At 52.6% G+C, this 23073-nt stretch overlaps 1 protein-coding gene across 2 annotated transcripts; it reads left to right on the plus strand.

Moving 5' to 3' along the window:
* The first annotated feature begins 1473 nt into the window (after positions 1-1473).
* Pick1 (protein interacting with PRKCA 1) lies at positions 1474-22671 on the plus strand. 2 transcript variants are annotated; one of them, XM_052161014.1, is made up of 13 exons: positions 1474-1716; positions 2015-2118; positions 2935-3046; positions 12098-12226; positions 15027-15093; positions 16500-16589; positions 18266-18319; positions 18674-18736; positions 19370-19503; positions 19678-19770; positions 20544-20594; positions 21377-21521; positions 21937-22671. In XM_052161014.1, exons 2-13 carry the CDS (start codon positions 2078-2080, stop codon positions 22206-22208), a joined length of 1251 nt encoding a protein of 416 aa, XP_052016974.1. In that variant the 5' UTR covers positions 1474-1716; positions 2015-2077; the 3' UTR covers positions 22209-22671. The 2 variants fall into 2 exon arrangements, with proteins under 2 accessions (XP_052016974.1, XP_052016973.1); XM_052161013.1 differs by having other exon boundaries at positions 1475-1866.
* The last annotated feature ends 402 nt before the right edge of the window (positions 22672-23073 follow it).

The raw sequence follows: 23073 nt of genomic DNA on the forward strand, positions 1-23073 counted from the left end.
ACTTGCTCCTTGGTCGTGATGTTTGTGCAGGAATAGAAACCCTGACTGAGACTGTCTCTGCGCTGCAGAGCAGTGAGCACAGGGGAAGTGGTTGTCATGTGCAGACTCAGCTTAGCTCCCTGCAGGCCTTGGGAGGGCTTCTTTAGCCCTGCGGAGGGCTCTGTGGACACCAAGGCAGCGGGGTGTCAATCAGGAGAGGCAAGGCAGCAGTTTGGTCTAATGTGACCCCATAGTTGGTGTGTGTAGGGTTTCTCTGTGTAGCCCTGGCTGTCCTGGAACTCACTCTATAGACCAGGCTGGCCTCTGCCTCCCAAGTGCTGGGATTAAAGGCGTGCACCACCACCACCCGGCAGGTTCAAACTTTTGAGTGTCTGACCCTGTGGCACATATTTGAGCACAACACAATTGGTAAAAACTTTCCTGGTGACAATGAACTTGATAATGTGCACATCAAAGCTCAAGATATGATTACCTTGAAACTTTGTAAAGTACAAGTGGCATCTTCCATAAAGATTTGTTCTATACATTTACTGAGAAAACAAACTCAAGATAAGTTTTGGGGAAGTATTCGGTGTGGTCTTGACCATGCAGATAGAGCAAAGGTCACCAAGCTATTAACCACATCTGTCCCAGCCTTCTGGGCAAAAACAGGTTATCCATCTCTCCCATTAAGTGACAACCCTGTGCGATTAACATTCCTGGTTCCCCTAGAGCTTATCTGTGAGCACAAGGGCCTCTGTATCTCCTTCACACTCCACCCCCAGCTGAGAAAGGACACTGGCCCCTCTTTGCCTGGACGAAATGGTCCCCGGAGGGTCATTCCCTTCCAGCGAACCCATTGGACACAATCACGGGCAGCAGAAGTTGATGGGGAGATAAGGTTGGTGTTCTCCAGCTGGGAAGCACTGATTTGTTTGTTGAGCCTCGGGAACATGGGGCTGTATCTTCAAGAAGATTCCAGGGGCCTCGGGACTAAGGAAGGAGGTTTGGTGTGAGAGATCCTTTGCCAAAATACCGAAGAAACATTTACTGAACGGTAATAGTATGTATGTGGGGAAAAGACAAGTCAAATCTGAAAAAGACAAAGCCCACTGAATATAGCTCTCATGGCTCTGAGTTTAGCACAGATGTCCAAAGTATCCCAGATAGGCGGTAGGGGTCTCAGGTCCAAGATCTGGATTTTACACCAACTGTTATCTCTGGAAAAAGTTACTTCCTCTCTCAGGTACTTAATCTCTTTGTCTAGGCTGGGATTTTGCCGAACCTTCCAGCACTGACGCTTTGCAGTGGAGGCACAGGCTTTCCCTAGGAAGTGGCATTGAAAATAGGAAAGCAAAGGTCTTGAGGTTTGCAGTTCACTGAACTTCGCTAGTCCCGGGATGCTTCCGTTGCCCCGGCAACCGCCCTGCCTAAGTGGTCCCCAGAGTGCCGCTAAGGAAGCTGGGAAGAGCTCTGTCTTCCCCAAGATGGCGGCACAGCCAAGGGCGGGGTCCGGGGCGACCCGCATGTCTAAACCTTTTCTTCCTTTTCCTTTTTTTCTCACTAACGGCGAACTTCCACCAACACTTGTTCTTTTTCCTGGTTCAGAGAGTCCCGGAGCGGAGACAGAAGCGTTGCCTGTACGGATTGGGGCAAATACCCAAAGGAGGAGGCGGGACTTCCGCATCCGACCGGAAGTGACGCGACAGTCGCGGTCGCCGCCAGGTGGAACGGCAGGTGGGTTCAGGTGCCAGCCTGGCCCGGGCCTGGCTGTGGGAGCGACTCTCTCGGTGAGCGACTGAAGCGGCTCCCAAGGGTCTGGAGACCGTGGGGCGGGCTCCAGAATCCGAGCCCATCGCCCTGGCCTGGGGTCCTCCCCTGTACCAAGTAAGAATCACCTACTCCCTACCCCACCCCCGCGCGCCCTCCCAGCCTGAGGCCCCCTCTCCCGGTCCGGGTGGGGGAGGGGAGGGAGCTTGGGGCTGGCATCTGGGCACTTCAGTTCCCTGAAGCCCTGTCTTCTTTTCTCCGCCAGACCCAGTTTCCTATTCCCCTCCCGAGCTGGGCAGTTAGCCAGTCGGCCCCAACTCTCGGAACCATGTTTGCAGACTTAGACTATGACATCGAGGAGGATAAGTTGTGAGTATATTCTTCTCCAGGACCCGAGCGCTGAGGATCCAGGTCCTTGGTGTCCTTGGGTGTCCTAGCTCCACACATGTTTGCTTCTCAGTGCACGGGAGTAGAAATGGGCCCGACATCCCAGTAGTAGATCACTTGTAGGGGGTTGTGACAGGTTGACAGATAAACACGATTTGGGCCACGTGACCCCTTAAGGCAGTATCCAGGTACTGCTGGGGTGGTCTGGGAAGGTATTCCAAAGGTAGCTACAGAGCCAGGTTGCAAAGGCTACGTGGAACTATCACAAACATACCTTCCTCCCCAGCACAGGTGATTTAGCAAAGTGGACTTTCAAAAATCATATTTGTCTGCCCCTTAGAGTGAGAAGATCTCATGGCTTTGTGTGTCATGAGTCCTTCATAAGAGATGAGCAGCCGTTGTTTGTTAGGAAATTGGTCTTCAGTAACCAAGCTGACATCTGAGCGTATTCACCAGACAGCCTTCATTGTCTTGTGAATGCTGTGGAGTCTGAGCAGGCAGACAGCTGGAGGCTAGTCGTAGCTTTCTAAAGGAAGAGGGTTGTCCTGTAAGTATCTGAGAGGAGTTCCAAGGGTGGAACTGGGCTGAGTCTTGGTGTTTCCCTGGAGTTTAGTCCCGTTGCAGAATTTTGGCAGGCCCGGGCTTTGACCCTACAGCCTCCTGAGCATGTCCTGGTACAGATTGCTTTTCCTGGAGGAGAAAGGAAGAGGCTGCTTTGTGTGGATTGCTGGATACGAGAGCCTGCTCCTTCCAGTCAACTTTTCACCAGAATTCAGTGTCCCTTGCTTCTCTCTCCAGAGGAATCCCCACTGTGCCCGGAAAGGTCACCCTGCAGAAGGACGCCCAGAACCTGATTGGGATCAGCATTGGAGGAGGGGCCCAGTACTGTCCTTGTCTCTATATTGTCCAGGTACGAGACAGGGCAGGGTCCTGGGTGGAGTGTTTCACCTCCCTTCCTGGATAGACAGGAGGAGGTTTGTTTCTCCACTCCGGAAAAAAAAAACTCTAGCTAGCTCCAAAGGCTGGGCGGTGGCTGTCTGCAAAGCGCTCACCATGCAAGCTTAAGGAGCAGAGTTCAAGTCCAGGCACCTGTGTAACACACACTGGGGCGTGTGTTCTTGTAACCATGGTAACTGTAGCACAGGGGGAGGTGGTCACAGGTGGCCCTAGGACACCAACTTAATAGGTGAGTTCCAGGTCATAGAGATACTGCACAAAACCCTGCCACCCAAGAAAAGGGTGCTGAACACCAAGGACAGCAAAGTAACTCACTGTCCACACAGGCGTGCGGACAGACACACGCCTGCATTTACCAACAGACAAAGGTCAACCTTGCTCTAAAATTTTGCAATTGTATTTGCATACGTGTGTTTGATGTGTGTATTTGTGAGTGTGGATGAGTTTACTCATGTCGATCATGCACTGGTCACAGGACAACCCTCCAACCCTCAAGAGTCAGTTTTCTGCTGTGAGATCCCACATTTGAAATGAGGCCACCGGGCTTGCATGGTAGACACTTCACCTGGCCGAACCAGCTCACCTGCCCTGCTTTGAGGTCTGATCTTAGCAACACTGCCCGGCGCTCTTGAGTGGCGCTGTTCCTGCATCCTTTTCTACCTGTTCTTCACCCCCCAGCGTGTTCTGATCTGCTACCTGGCAGACTCTTCTTAGCCTCACGCGGTGTGTAATCAACTGCAGTTAGTGCCAGTCACTGCCTGGCATGTAAGAGAGATTCAGTATAAATGTCGCTCAGGAGTCTGTGCAGACTGAAGAGGGAAGGCGCTGAGATAACAATGTCCCTGCTGGGCGTGGCAGCGTCACACCTGCTATGGCTGCACTTGGGAGGAGGAGGAGGCTGGGAGGCTCAGCTCGTCAGAGGCTTGCTTGGCTGCACTGTGAATGGGCTGAAGGCCAGCGTGGCCTGCTCTGGACCCTGTCTCAGCAAACAGACAAAAGGAAGCAGTAGCCCAAGGTTTGTATGTAAGCATCCCTGAATACTAGAGAGTCTCTTAATCACTCTGGCCCTCAGTTTTCTTCTCTGATAACTGAGGATTTAAAAATATATATCCCTGGTTTGGTTCCCAGCACTCATATCAGGCAGTCACAACCACCTGTAACCCAAGTTCCATGGGATCTGATGTGCTCTTTGGCCTCCTGCTCCTGCATGCATATAGTGCACATATGTTCACTCACATTATACACATAACATTTTACAGTTAAATACGGAAAACCCATACAGGGCTACATGAGACCCCATTTCAAAAGAAACAAAACCAAGTAAACAATGAAATGAAGTATGTAAGCACAAATGTCTTTGTGTTCTTGTGAAAATGGAACATAGTAGCAGTGGGCCCAGGTGCCTCCCGAGGTCGCAGCTGTGATGGCTCCCGGGCAGCTGTGCCTTCCCAGCCGCCATGCTAGCGAGGGGAGCGACTTCACAGTTTCTGCTGAGGAAGCTGCCCTGGTCGTCTGTCCACTGCGGTTTGCGAGTTGGCAGGTCTGTCATGAGGCTGACTTCTGGTGCTTGGCCAGTCACTGACACTTCTGTAGCCTTGGAAGGATTCAGACTATCCCCCTGTTGGAACACCCAGCCGAGCAGGCCTTAGGAGCAAACAAGGCACTGGGTCTCTGGGAAGATCATCTGCTCTCACCTCTACCTTCAAGGGTGATTTGGTCTCCCCTGCCCCAGGAGACAGACCTTTCTAGGTCCCCTGAGGTCTGTACCTGCTCAGCCTTTGTGCCATTTGACTCCACCCCACGTGTTCACTGCCGAGGATCATGGTTATCAATGAACTGCATCCTACCGTCTCACCCTGCTCTCCATCTCACCTGCTCAGATGCGGCTCCCACTTTTCCTGGTTGTGTTTGTTAATACCTTTAATTGTGTGTGTATATACGTGCAATATTTGAATGTAGATATCCATGCAGACCAGAGGCGTCAAATCCCTCTGAAGTTGAACTCACAGGAGTTTGTGAGTTTCTGGGTGTGTGGGTGCTGGGAACTAACTTGGGTGTTCTGCAAGAACAGGATGCACTTAATTGCTGAGCCATCTCTCCTGGCTTCCTGTCTTGTTTTTCTTATCATTTGTTCTTAGTTCAGGAGATAGAGAGTTCATTCAACTTTTTCCTAAAATCACAGATCTCCCTGATAGCCCATCTTCCACTCATTACTGTCCTGACTCAAGATTAACATCACAGGTGATGTTCAGGAAAGCTTTTCTAGGTCCCTGGCCAGCTCTGTGGAGGCTCAGGAGATAAAGAAGGGACAGAAGCAAGCCCCGCCCTTCTCTAGCACTTGTGCTGACGATTCTAATGAACTGGTGTCTTTCTTTCTTTGTTTTTTAAATGCATTTCTTTTTTATGTGTATGGGTATTTTACCTGCATGTATGTCTGCGCATGGTATGTGTGCCTGGTACGTGACTGAGGAAGCTAGAAGAGAGTATCAGATTCCTGGAACTGTGGTTACAGAGAGTGAAAACCACCATGTGGGTGCTGCGACTCAAACCCAGGCCCTCTGGAAGAATAAACAGAACACTTAACTGCTGAGCCATATCTTTAGCCCTGAACTGGTGACCTTTTGTTTTTTGGTGAGACGGGTCTCATGTAGCCTGGGCTAGCCTTGAACTACTGAGCCTGAGCCGCCTCCAGCTTCTCCCTCCCAAGTGCCAGCCTTAACCTGGATTTTGTTCTCAGCGTCACCTCTTGTTACTTTCTTTGGTATTTCCTGCTATTTCTTTGGTATTTCCTGCTATTTGCCCTTGTGTTAGCGTGTTCTCAGATTTTTGCCATCTGCCCTCAATCTAGCCCCTTGGGACCTGTGCTTTTCACTCCTCCTCTCCAGAGCCCCTTCTCGGAACATTTGGGAGACCTCCTTTTTCTTTCTCGTCAGTGTCCTTCCCATATTTCTCAAAGTTAACACGATCTCAAGTTTAGGAGTGAAGGTCAAAGGGCCTGAATGGCCAGTGGGCAGGGCACGTGCCTGCTGAGGCCCTGGGTCCGTCCCCTACACTTACAAATAGTACTAGGTTTGGAAATAAATTTCTATTAGACGTTTTGAAATTGTTTCTATTTTAGATTGATTTATGTGTTGAATGTTTTGCTAGCATGTATGTCTGTACACCGTATACATGCCTGGTGCCCATGGAGGGCAGAAGAGGGCATCAGATGCCCTGGGATTGGAGTTACAGCCACCATGTGGGTGCCGGGAACTAAACTCAGATCTTCTGCAAGAATAGGAAGTACTCTTAACCACTGAGTCATCTCTCTACTCCTAACGTTTATTCCTTAAATAAATAAAGATTTTTAAGGCTGGGTTTGGTATTGCTCCCCTTTAATCCCAGCACTTGGGAGGCAGAGGCAGGTGGATTGTGAGTTCAGGACCATCTTGGTCTTCACAGTGAAGCCAGGATTACAGGACAACCAGGGCTATGTAGAGAGACCCTGCCTCAAAAAAGCAACCAATCAATAAGGAATTTTAAACCCACTTACTTAGTGGAGTGGCTCTTGCATCATGTACATGTGTGGAGGTCAGAGGTCGGGCAGCTTGGAGAAGATGGTTATCGTCTTCCACCATGTGAATCTTGGGGAGATTGAACTAGGTCACCAGGCCTCCCCGTGCCCCTTTACCTACTGAGCATCTCTCGTTGGCCTTGGGTAGAGATGTGATGGTGTGATTCCATTTCCTCTGTCTGTCTTCTTGGGGCCTTTGCTTATGTGTTTCGTATTCTTAGCCTTCAAGCCTTTGAGACTGCTTATCCCTGCATCTCAGGTGTCACAAGCCCTGTGTTGTGGCTGTGCTGGGTCCTCAGAAAGTAGCCTTTAGAATGTGAAACTGGGTGTGAACTCACTGAGGCCTTCTCCTCAGCTCCAGCAGCTCCCATGGTCCTCTCTGTTTCTGTAGCTTTGACTATTCTAGGGACTCTTATAAGTGGAACTGGGGGTTGGTTTTGCCTAGTGTGAGGTTAGAGTTTGTTATGTTGTAGTTCCTTTTTGCCCTACTTTCCATGTTCCTGCCTGTGGGTGGTGCTTTTCCCAGGCTGACCTTTGTCCTTCGAATGTTCCCAGCACTCCTGCCAGTCACTTTTCTGCATGTGCAGGGGTTTGTTTCTAGGTCTCCAGTTCCCTCTGCCAACACCACACTGTTTTGATGATACTAGCTTTGCAGGAAAAATTGAAATCAAGAAGTGTGTGTCTTCCAGCTTTATTATTTTTTTCTTAAGATTATTTTGGCCTTTCACAGTTCCTTGATATTCTATATGAATCTTAGGATTTAGAGTTTTAGAATTTTTCTGCCTATAAGAATGCCCCCGGTGAGCCGGGCAGTGGTGGCGCACGCCTGTAATCCCAGCACTCTGGGAGGCAGAGGCAGGCAGATTTCTGAGTTTAAGGCCAGCCTGGTCTACAGAGTGAGTTCCAGGACAGCCCAGGGCTATACAGAGAAACCCTGTCTTGAAAAAACCAAATCCAACCCTCGCCCCCCCCCCCCAAAAAAAAGAATGCCCCGGGTGCATTGGTGGCAGTGGTGGTGCACACCTTTAATCCCAGAACTTGGGAGGCAGAGGCAGGTGGATTTCTGAGTTCGAAGCCAGCCTGGTATACAGAATGTGTTCCAGGACAGCCAGGGCTACACAGAGAAACCCTGTCTCGGAAAACCAAATAAAAAAAGAATGCCCCTGGGATTTTGTCAGGGTGCTCACTGCATCTCCAGGTTGTGGTGAGTAGTGCTGATATCTTAATGTCACATCTTGTCATCTGAGAGTACAGACCCTCATTCAGGGCTGTGGCCAGATGCCTGATAGGAACAGTGGGGATTCACCTTGGCTGCTTTCACAGGCTCTGTCCATCAGTGCCTGGGGCGTGTGGCTGAGCAGTCATACCACAGAGGGTCCTGGAGAACAGGAACACGGGGGCACTGCACTGGCTATCTTTCTCCTTCCCCTGTCCAGCTCCAGCCTATGGGATGGTGGTGCCTGAATTCACAATTCACATGCCTTAATGGGAACAGCCTCACAGGCACACAGAGGACCTTGGGGTTCCCGAGACACCATGTGATGACAGGATGTACTTCTCAGTCCCATCAAGTGGACTGGACTGTTAAGATCTTGTTATCTTGATCTCCACCTTAAACCACAGCATCCACTCTGGCCCTGAAAGGTTCATATTCATCTTATAGTGCCAAGTGTATCCAAGTCTATCAGCTGTCTCTACAGATCCCTGTAGCCTTGGTTTGGTTTATAACTTCTATTTTGTATGTATGTGACACATGAACACATGCCATGGCACATTGGTGGAAGTCAGACATTGAAATCTGATCCCCACCTTTATCTCCCAGTGTTGGGATTCTAGGTATATATTTACACTTTTTTTTTTTTTAGAGACAGGGTCACTGTAGTCCTGGCTGTTCTAGAACTTTGTAGACACACTGACCTCAAAGTCAGAGAGATCACCTACCTCTGTCTCCCCAGTGGGATTAAAAGGTATGCACCACCACTGCCCAGCTTCAACGTTCTTCAAAACAACCCAAGTTCAAAGTTTCTTCTAAGATGAAAGGCAGACCCTTAGCTGTGAGCTTCTATAAAATAGAATAAAAGTCATGTCCCCAAGCCCCAAGATACACTATTTCACAGTAACACCCTATTCTGTGAGGGAGACACAGCTAAGACGCAATAAATCAGCAGCGCGAACTCTAGTGCCTGCAGCTCTACGGCTGGCATCTGTGGTATATGGTGGCGTGATGTGCACTCCACAGGACTGGGCAGCCTTGCCCTATGGCCTTGCCATTTGTAGCCCACAGGACTTCTCTTTGAGGCGCTCTGCTTCCTGCCTATAGCTATCCTTAGCAGATACTCCCTAGTCTGGTGTCTGTAACATCTGGCGTTTCCAGTGCATCTTCAGCGTGATCCTCCTGCGCCCCTCTCAGAATCTGCCTGCCAGAATCCCAATCTTGTCACAGGAGTCAGTCAAGCTTCCTTTGAAAATGTCCATGTATCCCTGTTGGAGTATATATACCTACAAAACCAGTATTGTGTGGATGATACCCGACACCAAGTCCAGGGACCACACTTCCTAGGAAGTTCTTGCCAGAGGGTGCCTTGAGCTCTGTTCTTAAACAAAACCTTTCAAATGAGTTAAACTTTTATACTCTTGAGCCTGCCATGGATGGCCACTTAGGTTACTCTTGCTGTGATAAAACACCATGACCAAAGCAACTTGGGGAGGAAAGTTGGGCAGGGACCTGGAGGCAGGAGCTGATGCAGAGGCCATGGAGGGTGCCGCTTGCTGGCTTGTTCCCCTGGCTTGCTCAGCCTGCTCTCTTATAGAACCCAGGACCACCAGCCCAGGGATGGCACCACCCACAAGGGACTGGGCCTTTTGGGCAAATCTACCCTGAATTAAGAAAATCCTTGCAGCAGTAGTTCTAAACCTTCCTAATGCAGTGATCCTTTAATACAGTTCCTCATGTTGTAGTGACCCTCAACCGTAAAATTATTGTTGATACTTCATAGCTATAATTTATCTACTGTTATGAATCATAATGTAAATATTTGAAATGTAGGTTACCTGATATGCAGCCCCTGAAAGGTTGTCAACTCATAGGCTGAGAATTGTTGCCCTACAGGCTTACCTACAGCATACTGTTCTGAGGCATTTTCTCAGGGAATTGAGGTTGCCTCTTTTCAGAAAGCTCTACCTTGTATCAAGTTGACATAAACCAACTAGCACAGCTGGGGTCCAGCCAATACCTTAGATGTCACCAAAGCATCCTTCCTAACATCACATCCCAACTGTTTAATGGCATAATCCTTTTTTTTTTTTTTTTTTTTTTTTTTTTTTTTTTTAGTTTTCTTTTAATTAATTAATTAGATCATTTTTGAGACAGGTTCTGTCTGTGTAGTTCTGGCTGGCCTGGTCACAGATACCCACCTGCCTCTGACTCAGTGTTTTTATTAAAGGCATATGACACCACGCCCAGCTTAGTGATAGAATCATTTAAGTGCCAGTTTATTTTCTGGGCAAATATGTTTTCCAGACCCTCCTGCTCTGCAGTGAAGATTTTTCCGCAAACCTGACTAGCCAGTGCCATCCATAAGATGGCCAGTCAGTCCATCCACCTGAAGTTCAGCCTGCAAAGTCTCAGGACACAGAACAAATGTGAATAAATTCTTTTCCAGATTGAAGTATGATCTGCCTTGATCACATCTGCAGCAGTCTTGTTTGCACATCTGTCCGCGTGCAGTCTGTTGTCCCGAGCTCCCACCAGGACTGTCCTCTGGGATAAGTTTACCACATCTGGGGCTTCTCTAGCCTGCACCTCCCAACTTTTCTAATTCCTCCTGCAGACCATGCTTAGTCTTTCTTAGTCATGGCAATGACCTCACCTCTCTAGGACCTGTCTTATGTGTTGGGTGAAATCATTGCAGCGACAGCATCTTCAGGAAACTAGGAAGGAAGGGAGGAAGCTCTCATTTGGTTCTGTCATATTGCCCACGTTCAGGGCAGACTTCTTTACTCAATCCATTCTCTCAGGAAACATCTTCCCTGACACGCTCAGGTGCTTCTGCAGGCTCTGCCTGCTTGTGCTGTCCGTCAACAGCCGACACAGCGTCCCTCCATCTGCTTGGGTTGGCTTCTCAGCAGTGTGCCAGAGTTCCCATTGACCCATCACTGCTTGAAGTGTTTGTAATGTGATCTGAAGGCTGATAAATGGTTACCTTCACTTCATTTCCCTTGTGACGCTGTAAACAAACATTACGAAGTGTCCTTTAGACATGGCTTTTTTTTTTCATTTTATTTATTTATGTATTTATTTATTTATTTTGTTTTTTTCAAGACAGGGTTTCTCTGTATGGTCCTGGCTGTCCTGGAACTCTCTCTCGAGGCTGGCCTCGAACTCAGCAATCCGCCTGCCTCTGCCTCCCGAGTACTGGGATTAAAGGCATGCACCACCACTGCCCAGCCTATTCATTTTTTTATTTTATTATTATTGTTATTGTTATTATTATTATTTGGTTTTTTTGAGACAGGGTTTCCCTGTGTAGCCCTGACTGTCCTGGAACTCACTCTGTAGACCAGGCTAGCTTCAAACTCAGAAATCCGCCTGCCTCTGCCTCCCAAGTGCTGGGATTACGGGCGTGCACCACCACTGCCTGGCTAGGCATGGCTTTTTTTAGATTTAGAAACTAGAAGTGCCACAGGAGCCAGACATGGTGGCTTATCATGTTATTGGGAGACTGAGGCAGAAAGTTTACTACTTAAGGCTTTGTACCTGGGCTACAAAGTCAGACCCTGTCTCAAAACCATCTGAGAGGTAGAGAATCACTGCTGGTCAGTTTGATGTTTCTAGAGTTCCTCTCTGATCCAGTTTGTACTGCTTCATTTGTATGTGCCTCCTGCCTCTGTGTGTGAGCCCCTACATTTATGTGGATCTATGACTGTATGCTCCCTGCATCTGTGTGTGAATCGGATGTTTGTGTGTGGTTCCGTGTCTGTGTGTGCACTCCCTACATCTTGATCTGTGTCCCCCAGTGTGTGTGTGTGCTCCAAAGCCAGCTGTCTCTTTGCTGTTACTACCGGACAGCTCATCTTTGACAGAAACACCACCTCACAGCCAGTGAGCACAAGTCCCATCGAAGGAACTAGGAAAAGGGCTCTCAGGCCTAGGGGCCTTGCTCAGAGTAACCCCAGGCTGTTCTCTGGAGACCAAAGTAGGTGCTAGAATTATTGAACACTTTGGAAAGCCCACGAGGTGGTGACAGTGAAAGGCAGCTTAGGGGCTGTGAGGACTACTGGGTTCCTGTTGGGAAAATCTCAGCTGTTGGCATTCACGACCTCTCTTCTGTCCCCTTCCCAAGAGTGGGCAGGGTTTCTCTTGCCTTTGCTGGCACTACCTGAGGTGGAGGGAGGGCCTGCTCAGGTCCCAAGTGCCACTCCATTGTTCCCTTACTTCCTACACATCTGCAGGTATTTGACAACACCCCTGCAGCCTTGGACGGCACTGTGGCAGCTGGTGATGAGATCACTGGGGTCAATGGCAGATCGATCAAAGGAAAAACCAAGGTAGAGGTGGCGAAGATGATTCAGGAGGTGAAGGTAAGATGGTTGTGGGAGCTGGAAGCCTGCTCTGGAGTACGACACAGGCTGTCAGGTCCCTGCTGAGCCACCTAGGCCGTCACTGCCTGCTACTTATATAGCAGTATGAGGGACACACTCCAGTCCCCTGGACCCTTGGGTTCCTCTGAGCTCCCAGAGATGCTGAAGCCTCAGATGAGCTGTGGTGTCCCTGCTTGGAGCTGCAGAGAACTAGATGCCAAGGGTGACTTCAGTGGGTCAGTGGACTCTAATGACCACAGCTGGGCTGTGTTTGCACTAGAGTTTTGTGGGAGGGACTACTTCCCAAGTTCTCCAAGGACATGAGGCCATGCCAAACCCTGAGCTCAGGCATTTCTGGTCCAGATGCAGCCCGCATCTTTTCCACCTACTCATTCCCCACGCAAGATGTTCCACTGAGACCCTTGCTCTGTGCTGAGTCCTGGTCACTCACAAGAGAAGCGTGGCCTGCTTGCCCGTCCCTGGCTGTTCAGCCACTGGAGACCCTTGGGAAAATGCTGAGAGAGCCGCTGAGGGAGTTGAAAGACACAGAGGATGGGTGGTCCCAGAGTCAAGGGTGGGACTCAGCTTATATGAGCTTGGGCAGAGCCTGAGGCCCCAAACCCTAGCCAGGCCAGGACCCTCCACTTCCTATTGGCACCCTCCAAAGCTCCAGGACTTGTGCATGGGTTTGCACGCGTGCGCGCATGCATGTATTGAAATTTGGATTTATTTCATGTGCATTTTGCCTGGAAGTATATATGTGCACCACCACATCTGTACTTGCTGCCTTCATAGGTCAGAAGAGGTCACCAGATCCCCTGGCTTGAAGTTCCATATGGTTGTGAGCCAGTGTGGGTGCTGAGGACTGAACCCAGGTCCTCTGCAGGAGTGGCGAGTGTGCTTCACCACTGAGCCATCCCTGCGGCCCCACTGTCCCCTTCTTAACCACTGAGCCATCCCTGCGGCCCCACTGTCCCCTTCTTAACCACTGAGCCATCTCTGCCGCCCCACTGTCCCCTTCTTAACCACTGAGCCATCCCTGCGGCCCCACTGTCCCCTTCTTAACCACTGAGCCATCCCTGCGGCCCCACTGTCCCCTTCTTAACCATGGAGCCATCCCTGCGGCCCCACTGTCCCCTTCTTAACCACTGAGCCATCCCTGCGGCCCCACTGTCCCCTTCTTAACCATGGAGCCATCCCTGCGGCCCCACTGTTCCCTTCTTAACCACTGAGCCATCCCTGCGACCCCACTGTCCCCTTCTTAACCACTGAGCCATCCCTGCGGCCCTACTGTCCCCTTCTTAACCACTGAGCCATCCCTGCGACCCCACTGTCCCCTTCTTAACCACTGAGCCATCCCTGCGGCCCTACTGTCCCCTTCTTAACCACTGAGCCATCCCTGCGACCCCACTGTCCCCTTCTTAACCACTGAGCCATCCCTGCGACCCCACTGTCCCCTTCTTAACCACTGAGCCATCCCTGCGGCCCCACTGTCCCCTTCTTAACCACGGAGCCATCTCTGCGGCCCTGCGGCCCCACTGTCCCCTTCTTAACCACGGAGTCATCTCTGCGGCCCCACTGTCCCCTTCTTAACCACGGAGCCATCCCTGCGGCCCCACTGCCCCCTTCTTAACCACGGAGTCATCTCTGCGGCCCCACTGTCCCCTTCTTAACCACGGAGCCATCCCTGCGGCCCCACTGTCCCCTTCTTAACCACTGAGCCATCCCTGCGGCCCCACTGTCCCCTTCTTAACCACTGAGCCATCTCTGCGGCCCCACTGTCCCCTTCTTAACCACTGAGCCATCTCTGCGGCCCCACTGTCCCCTTCTTAACCACTGAGCCATCCCTGCGACCCCACTGTCCCCTTCTTAACCACTGAGCCATCCCTGCGGCCCCACTGTCCCCTTCTTAACCACTGAGCCATCCCTGCGACCCCACTGTCCCCTTCTTAACCACTGAGCCATCCCTGCGACCCCACTGTCCCCTTCTTAACCACTGAGCCATCCCTGCGACCCCACTGTCCCCTTCTTAACCACTGAGCCATCCCTGCGGCCCCACTGTCCCCTTCTTAACCACTGAGCCGTCTCTGCGGCCCCACTGCCCCCTTCTTAACCACGGAGCCATCCCTGCGGCCCCACTGTCCCCTTCTTAACCACTGAGCCATCCCTGCGGCCCCACTGCCCCCTTCTTAACCACGGAGCCATCCCTGCGGCCCCACTGCCCCCTTCTTGCTTCCACTCAGACAGGCATTGCTCCTGCTTTCTTTGTCACACTGTTAATCCTGCTCCTATGTCATCCTGGTACTTAGTCCCCACTGAGAACTAAGGCGTTACCTCTGTAGTGCTCCTGCCACCCCCACCCCACCCCACCCCACCCCCCGGCCAGTGCCTTTTTAGGCACCAAGCAGACCAAGGAGGGGCTGAGTTCAGGACCATGTCGGTCCCAAGGGACCCTTCACACCCTACCCCTGACTGACCATGGTGGTCACTTCGTCTGCGCTGTAGGTATACGTTTTCAGTCCAAGTTTAATGTGAGTAAATTCAGTCCCAATCTCAAAGGCCATAGGATGCCAAGGACTAGAGTGACATGATGGCCTCCCATGTGCAGATGCCCTTTCCTGAGCAGTCATAGAACATGGGACTAAGTGAATCCTCAAGTCACCCTACCTTCCCTCCTCACCTGAGAAGCCCTGCTCTCGTCCTTCTGGTTGGTGTACTAGACCCAGATGTGCAGGAAGTAGTTTCTGGGGGGCTGGAGCCAGGGGCCACTGTCCTGATTGTGTCTGTGCTGCTCTTGTAGGGGGAGGTGACCATCCACTACAACAAGCTGCAGGCGGACCCTAAGCAGGGCATGTCCCTGGACATTGGTAAGACAGGCCAGAGCAGCCATGTGCCAGGGGCTCTGGCTTTTTCTGTCCAAGCTAATCCAAAAGGCTGGGAGAAGCCAGGTGCTCCCCTTTAGCTATTCACAGGCCCCTGGCCCTGCATGCTCACTGCCCTGTGTTTTACACCCTCCACTACCAGCCCTCGACCTGTGTGTCATGTCCAATTTTAATCTCCTTCCTCCATGGCCTCTCCTGCTGTGTACTTTCAGGAAGACATGTGGTGCAAACTGGACCTTACAATGTGTGTTTTAGATAAGGTTTTATTGCTCTGAAGAGACACCATGACCACGGCAACCCTTATAAAGGAGAACATTTAATTGGGGCTGGCTTACAGTTTCAGAGGTTCAGTCCATTGTCATCAAGGCAGGAAGCATGGCAGCATCCAGGCAGACATGGTGCTGGAGGAGCGGAGCGTTGTACATCTTCATCTGGAAGTAGCAGAAAGAGACTGGAGCACACTGGGCATAGCTTGAGCATAAGAGACCTCCAAGACTGTCCCTACAATGACATACTTCCTCCAACAAGGCCACACTTGCTAATAGTGGGTCAAGCATTCAAACACATGAGTCTGTGGGGACCATACCTACTCAGACCAGCACAGTGTGCTATTTGGCAGCTCGCCTGTGGGTAGAAGGGCAAGATCTTGCTTCTGCAGCTGCCGGCTCCTCAGGTTCAACCACATGGCCAAGTGGGAGACATGGCGGCCGCCTGGCAGAACACCCAGATAAACCCATACTCACCTACAGCCCCCACCCGTCAGCATAGAGTCTAAGGACAGATGAGCTCACTAGTGGGTTCTCTCTGACCCTGGCTGTCCTAGAACTTGCTCTGAAGACCAGACTAACTGTAAACTCAGAGATCATCCCCCTGCCTCTGCCTCCTGAGTTCTGAGATTAAAGACTTGTGCCACCTCGATTCCAGCCTAGGACCTGTCCCAAGATCTTAGCTGGAGTGACCAGCCAGTGGCACTTAGTGACCGGTGCCACTTAGTGCCTCAGCCAGCGCTCTTGAGGTAGCCAGCCGGAGAGATCACCTCATGCTGGCTGGAAGAGAGGAGGGATACGGCCTTTATGTCTGGCCCGTGTGCCAGTGCTTGGCACGCACAAGGCCTGGGCTCTCACTGTCACCAGTAGCAGAGAGCAGGTCACAGTCTATGCTGAGCACTCCATGTTTATCTGTCTAGCTCCTCCGAGTCGGGGGTCAATAGGACAAGTAGCCCAGGTTAGACTTCTGTGAGCCCTTGCTTCCTAACTGCTCCTAGCACCAAGCCTAGGCTTGACTCCCACCTTCTGGCACGCTCAGTGAGGCAGCGGTGACTGAGGGGCTCGGCCTCGGTGGCCCGGCCCTGCCTGGCAGCAGCAGACTCATTGGCCCTTTCTCCTGACCAGTGTTGAAGAAAGTCAAGCACCGGCTGGTAGAAAACATGAGTTCAGGCACAGCCGATGCCCTGGGCCTAAGCCGCGCCATCCTGTGTAATGGTAAGTTCTCCTTCCGCCACTGGCCCAGCTCCCATCCCCCTGCCTCAGTGTGACAGCCAGCTCACACTCTGTATCCCTGGGATCCTCTTAAGCTCCCCAAGAGCTGCCCCAGCTGTGAGCTGTGGGCTTTTAGGTCTCCTCCAAGGGCTGGGGGCAACACAGCCTTGGGAGGACAGGGGTTCCCTTCCAGCTCGGATGCCTGGCCAGCGTGGGTCCCACTCCACTGCCCACATGCTCCCAGTACAGCACACACACTTGTCCTGCTCTGTGCTGTCCTCCTCAGTCCTGCCCTTGACCAGGAGGTGGCGCTGCTGTCCTGTTTCCACTTCCTCTGCTTGTGCTCAGAGAAGCCATGTGCAGGCAAGGCACTTTACACACGAACTGGATGTCTCCCCGGGAGGCTGATGGAACCCGTGGTCCTGCTCCTGCCGTCGCCAGCCTATGCTTATAAATAGCAGTGCTATGCGTGTACTCAGGGAAGATAAAAATACCCATATAAACTGTGGGCTCAGCTGGGCACATGGTCTTTATTGGCTGGGAGAATGGGGTGGGGCCTGAGCTTGTTCCAAATAGGGTACAAAGTGGCGGCTGCTATTTTCAGCCTCATGGTGCCTATAAATCCCTGTTACTGTAGTCACCGTGCATTGAGATGGAATTAGAACGGCTTGTTGTTTCCCCCGAACCTTGCAATTTCCCTAGCTGTAAATAGGATTTCTAAAATGGAAGCTGTCATGATGTCCCATGACCCAGCTAAAAACAACTGCTGCTGGCCACGTGCTTGTGCTCCAGGGAGCCAGGACATGGAGGCCGTGGGCCACATTGGCCTCCTGAAGACCTCTGAGGTGTACACCTTCCCCACTCTCCCATCCCTAGCCTTTCACACTGCAAGCTTTTCTGCCCAGAGAAAAGCCTCTGCCTCTGCCTCTGCCTATGTGAAGTCCCTCCCCTCCCCTCCTGCTTAAAAGACCCTGCCTGAAACTTCACACCAAAGTGCACTAAAGCCGGGAGACTAGAGTCTGCTTAGACAGGCGTGCCTGCTAACGTCGGCCAGCTGCCTTACCCCACCCTCAGCTTTCTCCGTAGGAGAGCCAAAGTGGTCCTCGCCCCGGTGCAAGCCAAAGAAGGGCCAGTGCTTACCAGGGGCCTTAAGTGTTCCTGGCACACGGAAGGGTGACTGACTCAGTGTGACTGCAGGAGCTCTTGGGCCAATACCTGGCCGGGGCGGGGCCTAGAGGCCCTCCCCTCTCTTGAGAGGTGTATGCCCCTCATCCCCACAGGTGGGGATATCCAGAGTTTGGGAGGCCCTCTGCTGCACTTGGAACCCCAAGGGCAGGACCTGGATCTCAGTTTTACCACAGTCACTCCCCAGTGGAGTTTACTTTTAATTGGGCATGTTAATTAGGTGAGCCAAGGGGGGCTTTTGATTGCTGAGCCTCAACCCTTGGGGAAGAAGTGACCAAGTGAGGGAAGAGACCTTGGCTAGCTTTCGGAGTGTAATCCAATGGCTTTTAGTAAGGCAGAGGGAACAGGATAGGCCAGGCCTGCCAGAGCCCTGCACGTCATGCTCGAGCCAGCCAGAGCCTCTTCAGAGCCCCGCTCCCAGCTGGCCTCCGCAGGGCTCTCGTCCTCCCTTCGTTTGCCGAGCCCACAGATGCCCCTGGTCTTGACCTCCACAGATGGGTTGGTGAAGCGGCTGGAGGAGCTGGAACGCACTGCCGAGCTGTACAAAGGTAGGGAGTCTCCGCAGGAAGTGCCTGGTGCTGGCCTGCCCTGGGGCCCCTGTCTTAGAGAGCGGCAGTGGGGCAGGGCAACTACCCAGACAGTTTGGGGCACAGTTATGTATAAGGTGCCCCTTCAAATCTCTGCACTACCGGAGAGAGCCCCTGAGAGACTGTGTCATAATAATCCCAGTCACCTGTCACATGGGGTCCACAGAGGGGCCCACTCAGCCTTCATCCCTAGGCATTGGGGAAAGCCTGTGGACCTAATGCGCAGTAGGGACCTCAGGTAGGTTGCAGGGCTGGGGGCCAGTGTGATCTCTGACGTGGGTCTTTGTCTTCCGTCACTTGGGTCTCTTCCCACAGGGATGACGGAGCACACCAAGAGTCTCCTGCGGGCCTTTTATGAGCTGTCACAGACCCACCGGGGTAATGGCATCCATCCCCGACATGCCATGTGGTCCTGCAAACCCCTGTCCCTCAAGACTCAGTAGCACCTAACAGTGAGGTGTGGCCAGCTTCCTCTCTGGGCCCTTCCCATCCCCACACCAAGGCCAGCACCCGGCCCTGACCCAGTCTGATGCGGGGTGTGGCACTGACCGTGAAGCCTCTGGTCCAACTGGCCTTACGATGGATGCCCTGTCACTGCTACTTACAGTGCAGGCAGCTTCTCTTTAAGTTTGGTCCCTTCAGTCCCATGGTGGGCAGGCCAGGAAAGGAAGTCCAGATAGGAAGTGGGCCCAGAGCTCCCGGCAGAGCTGGCATTCAGACCCAGGTATCTGGTGCTCTGCTCTTGACTAGCATGAAGGCCTTAGGTTTCCACCTAGGCTTTTGTCTGGTTGCTTTGAGGGAGCAAACTAGCCCCTCTGGGAGTATGAGTGAGGAGCCGAGAATGAGGACGCAGGTCCTTGGGAGTATGGCCAAGCCTTGAAGATGTAACCCTTCAGATGTAGACCCCAGAAGTCCTTGGCTTTCTGCTGGCCAGGCCCCTATCCTGCTGCCCAACAAACCCCTGACTTCTCTGTGAGTCAAGTGGGGCTTCAAGACATGCTTGTCACGCAGCCTTTGGGGACGTGTTTTCTGTGATTGGGGTGCGGGAGCCGCAGCCAGCAGCAAGTGAAGCATTCGTGAAGTTTGCTGACGCGCACCGCAGCATTGAGAAGTTCGGCATTCGGCTACTGAAAACCATCAAACCGGTGGGTCTCAGAGTCCCTGCTGAACTAAGACTTGTTTGAGCGCTGTTCTGTTGCTGGGTGACAATATGTCCTTGACTGGACATAGTCTTCTAACCTTGACTAACCCTTCGCTTGGCTCATGCCCAAGTCTACTGGAAGGGATGACACATCAGTGCCTTTGTCCCAACCTCCCAGATGCTGACCGACCTGAACACGTACCTCAATAAAGCCATCCCTGATACTCGCCTCACCATCAAGAAGTACCTGGATGTGAAGTTTGAGTACCTGGTGAGTGGACTGCAGGGTCTGGCCAGCTGAGGGGAGCCCGCCCTGGAGTCATCCCTGAGACCAGCAGGGCTGGGCCCAGACCTCAGCTGAGTCAGGCCTGTGGGATCAAAGGCTCGGCAGAGAATCAGGAGGTGCCTAGGCGCTGCATTCCCACACCGAGGAGCTGCCTGGAGCGCAGGAGCCCTCCCGTTCTGTATCGTTTCTAGCGGCAGCTCAGACTAGATTTGGGAAAAGGATGTTTTGAGTCCTAGATGATAATCTAATGCCAAAGGAGCTAAGAAAAGGATCTGTTGAGTCTTCAGGCTTTGGGCTGCAGCTCTTCTAGAGTCTTGACTTGGTAGGCCTGTCTGCAGCATGGCTTCAAGGAGCTGACAGGCTTGATTGTCTGGCCAGCACCACCACACACAGTATCTTTGGGTTTTGATTTTGATACCAGCCATTTAGGCCTTATGCATGCTAGGCAAATGCTGTCCCACTGAGCCACACCCTCCGATCCCCAGAGCATCTCCTGAGACTTAAATGTGATTGCTTTTGAATTTCTCAAGCCTTCAGGCCTCTGTACCCTCCCAGAGGAGTGCCTCATAGCCCAGGTGACCCTTTTCTGGGTCTCCATCCAGGCCTCCATCCTTTCCCTGAACCTGGTGGCCTAGATGGTTGCTCTCAGTGTGACCTGGGAGCATAGGGGGCGTGGCAGGGGGAGCTGGAAACCTGAGGATGGGGATCCGGGAAGCTTGGCCACTGACCTCCTGGCCTCCCCACCCGGTCCCACACAGTCGTACTGTCTGAAGGTGAAGGAGATGGACGATGAGGAGTACAGCTGCATTGTGAGTACTCACGGGCCCTGCTGGGAGCGGGATGGCTTGGGATGCCATCAGAGATGGTGGCTTTGTCGGGCCTCCTGGGGTCTTAGGTAGACTGTAGTTCCTAGAGTTTGGTGCTATCAGCTTATTCTACCAATCCCTCTGGCTTGGAGCACCAGATAGTTGGCTATGAGGTAATTTCCCGATGTGCTCTAGGTCAGGTATCCCGAGTTTTTGAGGGACCTAAAGGAAAAAGGTAACAGTTCTCTTCTGAGCTATGGTTTGATTTTAATAAGAAAAATGTTTGTGTGTGTGTGTGTGTGTATGTATGTATGTATGTATGTATGTATATGAGTGTTTTGCCTGGTGTGTGTGTGTGTGTCCATTTGTGTGGCTGGTGCCTGTGGAGGGCAGAAGAGGGTGTTGGAACTAAAACTACAGACGGCTGTGCACGGCCATGTGGGTACCGGTGACAACCCAGGCCACCACAAGAGCAACGACTATTCTAAACCACTGACCCACTCTCCCTCCAGCCCCTGGTTGGCTTTGGTTTGTTCATTTATTTCTATTTTTGTTATGTGTTTGCAGTCAGGTCCATCCTTTGACCAATATTCATTTATTCCATGTGAGCTGTGTTCGTGTTTCTGTGGTTGATTTTTTTCCCTCCAAAGTTACTGCTTTGAGCTTCTGTCCACCGCTGGCATTGTGGTATAGCTGTGAGCTGGGCCAGCCTACAGCCTTCCAGCCCCATCTGTCCTGGGAGGCCCAGGTCCACCCAAGGGTGCTGACACGCTTGCCTGCCCCAGGCCCTAGGCGAGCCGCTATACCGGGTGAGCACAGGCAACTATGAGTACCGCCTGATCCTGCGCTGCCGCCAGGAGGCTCGCGCCCGCTTCTCCCAGATGCGCAAAGATGTGCTGGAGAAGATGGAGCTGCTGGACCAGAAGCACGGTGAGGGCTGCGTGTGTGGCTCCGGAGGCCCTGCTGCCTGAGGTGGTCCTTTCCCCGCACTTAGTCCGGGGGTGGGGTGCCATTCCTTCCCTAAATCGGAGAAGAGGCCCAGAGAGGGGAGTCTCCCCGAAACCCCATGGCCAGGCCCTGGCAGGAGTCCACCTAGAGCCCGGCTGGGTTGGGGGTAGAGCTTGGGCCCATGATCTACTCACTCAGGCAACTTTCTTTGTTTCCTGAGCTAAGAGTTCAGAGGGCTTAAGTGGCCAAGTAGGCCGGGCCAGGAAGCCTATGGCTGGGTCCCTTCCTAAGCCCAGGGCCCAGGAAGTGTCCCAGCAGGAAGGCCAAGCCAGCTCCAGGTCTTTGCTGGGAGGAAGCAGGCATAGTCACTGGCCTGTCTGCTCACCTCCTGCCCCAGTCCAGGACATCGTGTTCCAGCTGCAGCGCTTCGTGTCTACCATGTCCAAGTACTATAATGACTGCTATGCAGTGTTGCGGGACGCTGACGTCTTCCCCATTGAGGTGGACCTGGCACACACCACTCTAGCCTATGGCCCTAATCAAGGCGGCTTCACCGATGGAGAGGATGAGGACGAGGATGAGGAGGATGGGGCAGCTAGGGAAGTGTCCAAGGACGCACGCGGGGCTACTGGGCCTACGGACAAGGGCGGAAGCTGGTGTGACTCCTGAGTGCCCCCTCAAGTGGACCTGGGGGGCAGGGTAGTGGGAGGACCACAGTGGGAATGGGGCGGGGCCACTGTAGGACAGCGAAGGCATATAGTGGCGCATAAAAGCCTGCTGGCTCGGGGCGCCTGCCTCCCTGCTCCTCTGTCCTCGAACAGTAAACCCAGGCTGCAGCCTGGGACCTGGACTCTAGTCCCCATCCTCCCACCTCCCAGCTAGAGGGAGAGCTGGGCCTTGGACAGAAGAGAGAAGGGGCTGGAGCAGAGCACAGGACCTGTCCCTGTGAGTGCCTCGATGGTGCCAAGCCTGCAGGGAATGGGAGCCGGGTGGACATCGAGGCTGGGGCCAGTATACAAGGGCGGCCCCGAGTCCACGTGCACACCTCGGCAGCCTATATTTATTTGTTTCTGGCTTAGCCTCAAGGGCTGGAAGCTGGGCCTGTATTGAATAAACAGCAACCCAGACAGAATGGATGGGCTCCTTGCAGTGCCTCAGCCCCTGTGCAGCCAGATCTCAGCAGCCTTCTGGGTCATGAGGGAGGCTGGGGCACACAGCTTAGGCGGGTCCCTCTGTGTCCTTCACTCTGCAGGAGAGGCTGGGGTAGTTCTTGCTCAGAACCACACATTTTGAGAACAGTGGGAACAGCAGCTCGAGTCTGGGTCCTGAAGCCTTGACTGTCACCTGCTCCCAGTGTCATCACACACCTTTAACCCTGGTTGTAAAACAAGCTTTTGGACATGGGGGCAGACCAGACACTGGTCAGGGTCATACAGGGCCAACTGGGGAGACTGTTCTAGGAACACCTGTTCAGTTCAGAGCTCAGGGACATCATCTGTCTACCTGGGGACCAACAGCGCGGTTTAGCCACACT

Source organism: Apodemus sylvaticus, chromosome 17 (genome assembly GCF_947179515.1).
Source record: "Apodemus sylvaticus chromosome 17, mApoSyl1.1, whole genome shotgun sequence".
In the NCBI taxonomy this organism is placed as follows: domain Eukaryota; kingdom Metazoa; phylum Chordata; class Mammalia; order Rodentia; family Muridae; genus Apodemus; species Apodemus sylvaticus.

What these genes read in the sequence shown, in the direction of transcription:
- Pick1 (XM_052161014.1), top strand. Translation starts at nt 2,078, where the DNA reads ATGTTTGCAGACTTAGACTATGACATCGAGGAGGATAAGTT. An exon ending in ATGTGAAGTTTGAGTACCTG is followed by an intron (nt 19,771 to 20,543) that starts GTGAGTGGACTG and finishes GGTCCCACACAG; the next exon opens with TCGTACTGTCTGAAGGTGAA. An exon ending in ATGAGGAGTACAGCTGCATT is followed by an intron (nt 20,595 to 21,376) that starts GTGAGTACTCAC and finishes TGCCTGCCCCAG; the next exon opens with GCCCTAGGCGAGCCGCTATA.